At 39.5% G+C, this 4,325-nt stretch overlaps 1 protein-coding gene across 1 annotated transcript; it reads right to left on the bottom strand.

The window, feature by feature from the left end:
- Positions 1-1,207: 1,207 nt before the first annotated feature.
- Positions 1,208-4,027, bottom strand: LOC137979358 (5-hydroxytryptamine receptor 4-like). The gene is made up of 2 exons (XM_068826596.1): positions 3,910-4,027; positions 1,208-2,927 (listed from the first exon to the last, which is right to left on the bottom strand). The coding sequence occupies exon 2, from the start codon at positions 2,889-2,891 to the stop codon at positions 1,899-1,901; it is 993 nt and encodes a 330-aa protein (XP_068682697.1). The 5' UTR covers positions 2,892-2,927; positions 3,910-4,027; the 3' UTR covers positions 1,208-1,898.
- Between the last annotated feature and the right edge of the window lie 298 nt (positions 4,028-4,325).

The raw sequence follows: 4,325 nt of genomic DNA, 5'->3' as shown, positions 1-4,325 counted from the left end.
TAGACGAGCGGAAGTCTTTGTTCTAGGGGAAGTCTGTCTTCCGAGACGTCCGCATGCAGTCTTGCTTCGCTCTCAGGTTCTTAGTGAAAAGAGAAATTGATGGCGCACGTGGAAGGCTGATGAATATATATTTTCTTTCAAACATCGGACCGAGGTTGGCCTGCATGCGGCCGTCTCGGAAGACTTCCGCTCGTCTAAAAATAACTTTCGTGGACATGACATATCCCAAGGGCTGGACCGGGAGTCTCCTTCTCTGTCCCCTCATTTTCTCTTGATATATCTGATGATCGCCTTGAGCGTGAAACTCGAGTAACTAGTAATACTTTCCTTCTTACATTTGTGTATATATATATTAAACAACAACAAAAAAACAATAAACACAAATCAAGTCAAAATATTGGTTTTTAAGGAGAGGGGAAAACCGGAGTACCCGGAGAAAAACCTCCCGGTGCAGATTAGAGAACCAACATACTCAACCTTCATATGACGCGGAGTCTGGGAATCGAACCCGGGCCACATTGGTGGGAGGTGAGTGCTCTCATCACTGCGCCATCCCTGCACTCCAATGCTGTTATTCACGTCAAAGTTCAAAATATAGACTTAACTGATTAGAGTGTAATGCGAAGTGCCCAGTATCTACCACATATGAACCATGTGTGCGTTAGCCCTAATGACGGAAATGGGCCCACAAAAACTCTGCCCAGGGTGGGAACTGAACCCACGATCTTCGGGTAAGATCACCGCTGCTCTACCGACTGAGCTACAAGGTCAGACGGGAGCAGGCCGCGGTGACTGACGATGCAAACGTTGGCCGTGTAGCACTGTAATCCTTCCTTGTACTTGTACATGTTCATTGCCGTACTTTAACATCGTCAGTTCCCGCGGCCTGCTCCCGTCTGACCTTGTAGAAACCGATAAAATGATATGAAACATTAAGAAGATGTGTCGAGATGCGTAGGAAGGTAGGTATTTTCACACCTTTTTGGCGGGATTGATAGCTGCTTTAAACTAGGCAGAGTGCATATTCATCCTAGGAAAAATCGGAAGATCACGAATTTAACCTTAGTAAAAATGAATTCAACCTGAGACCGCATTCGACCGACAACACACCCATGCACCTTCCTACAAGTAGAGTTCCCATCGGATATTATCAATACTGCCTATTGAGCGAAAACACTTCAGTAATTGTCATATTTTCAAGATAGGTGTTAACAATATTTAATAAAAAGAAGTCCGCCAACATAGATGATTGATGAACTTCCTACTAACTACTAGCATTGGACTGGCTAAAAAATACAACAGATGGAAATTTGGAAAACTGCAATAACTGAAGACACTACAGAATGAATGGAAGTTCAAAAACGTCGAGACAATAATAAAAGTACGGACTACCTAATTACCTAAACTTGGGTTTCTTCAGCCATGTCGCATTGTAGTAACCACGGACTTGCCAATAGAATGCGAGCATTTTATCAAGCGGCCGAGGGTTAATACCGGGACAAGGATTTGAACTTGGATTACTGCAGCCACAACACAGCAACTCACTACAACCCCACGCAGGTATGCGGGATCTACTAAAAATTTAAGTTATACCTAGTTATGTAGTTCTCTTGCACAGTCACTCTTTAACTTGGGGTTTTGTCGCCTTTCGTGAAAGAAAACTTCTGTTCCGTTCTTTTGCCACACCTCTAGTTTTTCTTTTTGATTTTCTTGTATTCTAGTTTTCATGACTACTGATGATACCCTACCGTACATTTTCACTTATCTTGAGCTAAGCTGTTTCCACATGATTCAAGGGGGGCCCACCCTGTCAAAGTGTACACATGGAGCAACTAGCCTACCCCTGTCACTTTCCCCATGGCTTGGAAGGGTATATATTGCTCCGTGCCTATAAAGGTTCAACTACCAATTGTGGCGTCCACCAGGTTGTGTCCTTGGTCATTCTTTGTGGAATCATGTCGTGATAGAGCAAGTGAAATTCTGAGTGATCTCGTAGACTCTCTCCTTATAAGTCCCGTGAAAGTTCTCCTGAACCCAGGAATTCGCAGCGAATAAATAATTGGATTAATGGCTGAGTTACTATAGTGTAGCAACTTGGTAAATTGGACAACTTCAAATGGGATAGACGTGCGCTTGAACGTCCCTTCAAAGAAGAAAATTGCGTTTATGCAGAAAAATGGAAGCCAGGTCAAAACAAAGACAATTATAACGATAAGAATAGACATGGAAATCATTATTTCTTGCTGGTGTCGCTTGAAGACCCTTCCTGAGCCTTTTTGAATCAGTTTCTTTTCCTTGGTCTTTCTCCATATTCCGAAATAAGCAGCGCAGATGACGATAAAAGCCACGAAGAAGCAGACGCAGAAAAGAACGAAAAAAGCACCACCTATGTTGTAGTCACTTTGCCTTATGGAATGAATAAACGCTAGCGTGCCTGCGGCCACCCAACATCCCATTAACGCTCTCCGGTAGATATTTTTTGATGAATTGCGATGATTAACGGGAAAGGCAATTGCGTAAAAACGTTCCAGGCTTATGAATATTAAATGAAATATTGAAGCAAACCCTCCAAATACGTCTACTGCATGATAAATGACATTAAGGGCAACATGGATTTTCCGATGACTCGTGTATAGCATGATCATAGCAATATATAGTGGAATTGCCATAAAGCTCACCAATAAATCAGCTGTTGACAGACCCACGATAATAAAATTCGTTCGCGTTCGAAGCCTAATATCTCGAGCAAATGCAAAAATCACGCTTAAGTTTCCAAATATGGCCATCACTGCCAAAACACCAAATGCAAAACTCCATGCCATGGCGGACAGCGAGGTCATGATCTCGGTGCTTGAATCCTCAGCCCCATTGCTTGGTGTAGAGTTGTTCATTCTTCTTCTTATATATAAATGAAACCAAAGATGTACCTGAATGAAACACGAAAATCAACCCACAGCATTGAAAAAAGAAATCAAAAAGAACACGACATTCAAAGATTAAAATCTACTTCATGAAAAAAGAAATTGTTGTTATAACGCGGCGAGCCAAAAATGACGTCCCTTTGCTAAATAAAAAAATAAATTTTAAAACATTATTTGCAGTAAAATCTCGGAAAAGCTGATGCATTTCTTAAAAAAAAGATAGTCAACCCTTAACTTCATTGTACCCCCATTGTAAAGTTTAAGTGGCACACTTTCATGCGAAACGTGGTACGTTTTTAATATATAAATAATGTATACAAATATTAGTATCTATAGAAAAGCACCAATCTTTTTCCAAATAAATTGTAAATTTTGGAAAGATGTTTAATTTTTGAATAAGTGGTAATGTCTTCTATTGTGCGTTTCTTCCTGTCATGTAGTTGTCTCATATTGTGTATGTCAAGTGGTGACTTGGGGATTTTAAATTAAATTGGTAGCGGATTGATCATCAGATGTCAACATCTTTTCTTTCCCACAGTATGTCACCATAATGGATGTTATTTGTGTTGCAATCATTATTTCACCAGGATGAGCGGATGAGCTTAAAAGCGTTTCAAAATATTAATAAACTTACAAACTATAACGTGTAACCCTGAGTTTCCTAAAAAATGACTCGAAATTCATATTGACATCTTTTTTCCCCTACTTTTGATTGAACTGAGATCTGCATGTGGTTTTAATTTCACAAAGGAAATGTTCGGAATTGAAGCATTTAAAACAACATTTAACGTGCCATATTTGCCTGCCTTATAAGTTTGATCACAGAATTTGTCATCCACTTTCCTCTTTAATACTAAATTTCATTTCATTACAAAATGATGAGGGAACCAACTGCAAATTTTATCGAGACAGAAAAAATACTAGAATATCGATCAGTGAAAGCGGACACCATTGCATAAAGAATACAATAATACAATTATATACGTACACGGATTTCAGCATTAAAGGCGTATGTGGCAGTTTTCGCTGGTTCAGACGTTAGATTCCAGTGATTTTTACAGTTAATATTGGCCAAGTCTTCTCTCCTGGGGAATCTTCAGTTTTATGTGCAACCGATCTGCTACCTACTAATTGGAAACCAATCAAATTGTTCAGCGGCATTTAAGGAAAACACATGCATGCTAATGACCTTAGAGACTTGAACAAAGGAAACACCTTAATTGAATTAAGGAGATGTATCCTTTCGCTGGTCAATCAGGTTTACGATCCTTTTGCATCTTTGTGTTGAGACTTTAATTAAACTGCCTTACCTCATTGCAATTCTAGTCCAGTATTAAAGCTAATTAAGAAAAAATCCAGAATTCTTATTGAAGTTAGTTTCAAATTACATTAAAACGATGAAGT

The sequence above is a fragment of the Montipora foliosa genome, chromosome 12 (genome assembly GCF_036669935.1).
Source record: "Montipora foliosa isolate CH-2021 chromosome 12, ASM3666993v2, whole genome shotgun sequence".
Classification (NCBI taxonomy): domain Eukaryota; kingdom Metazoa; phylum Cnidaria; class Anthozoa; order Scleractinia; family Acroporidae; genus Montipora; species Montipora foliosa.
This window is presented reverse-complemented; position numbering and strand designations above follow the sequence as displayed.

What these genes read in the sequence shown, in the direction of transcription:
- LOC137979358 (XM_068826596.1), bottom strand. Translation starts at nt 2,891, where the DNA reads ATGAACAACTCTACACCAAGCAATGGGGCTGAGGATTCAAGCACCGAG.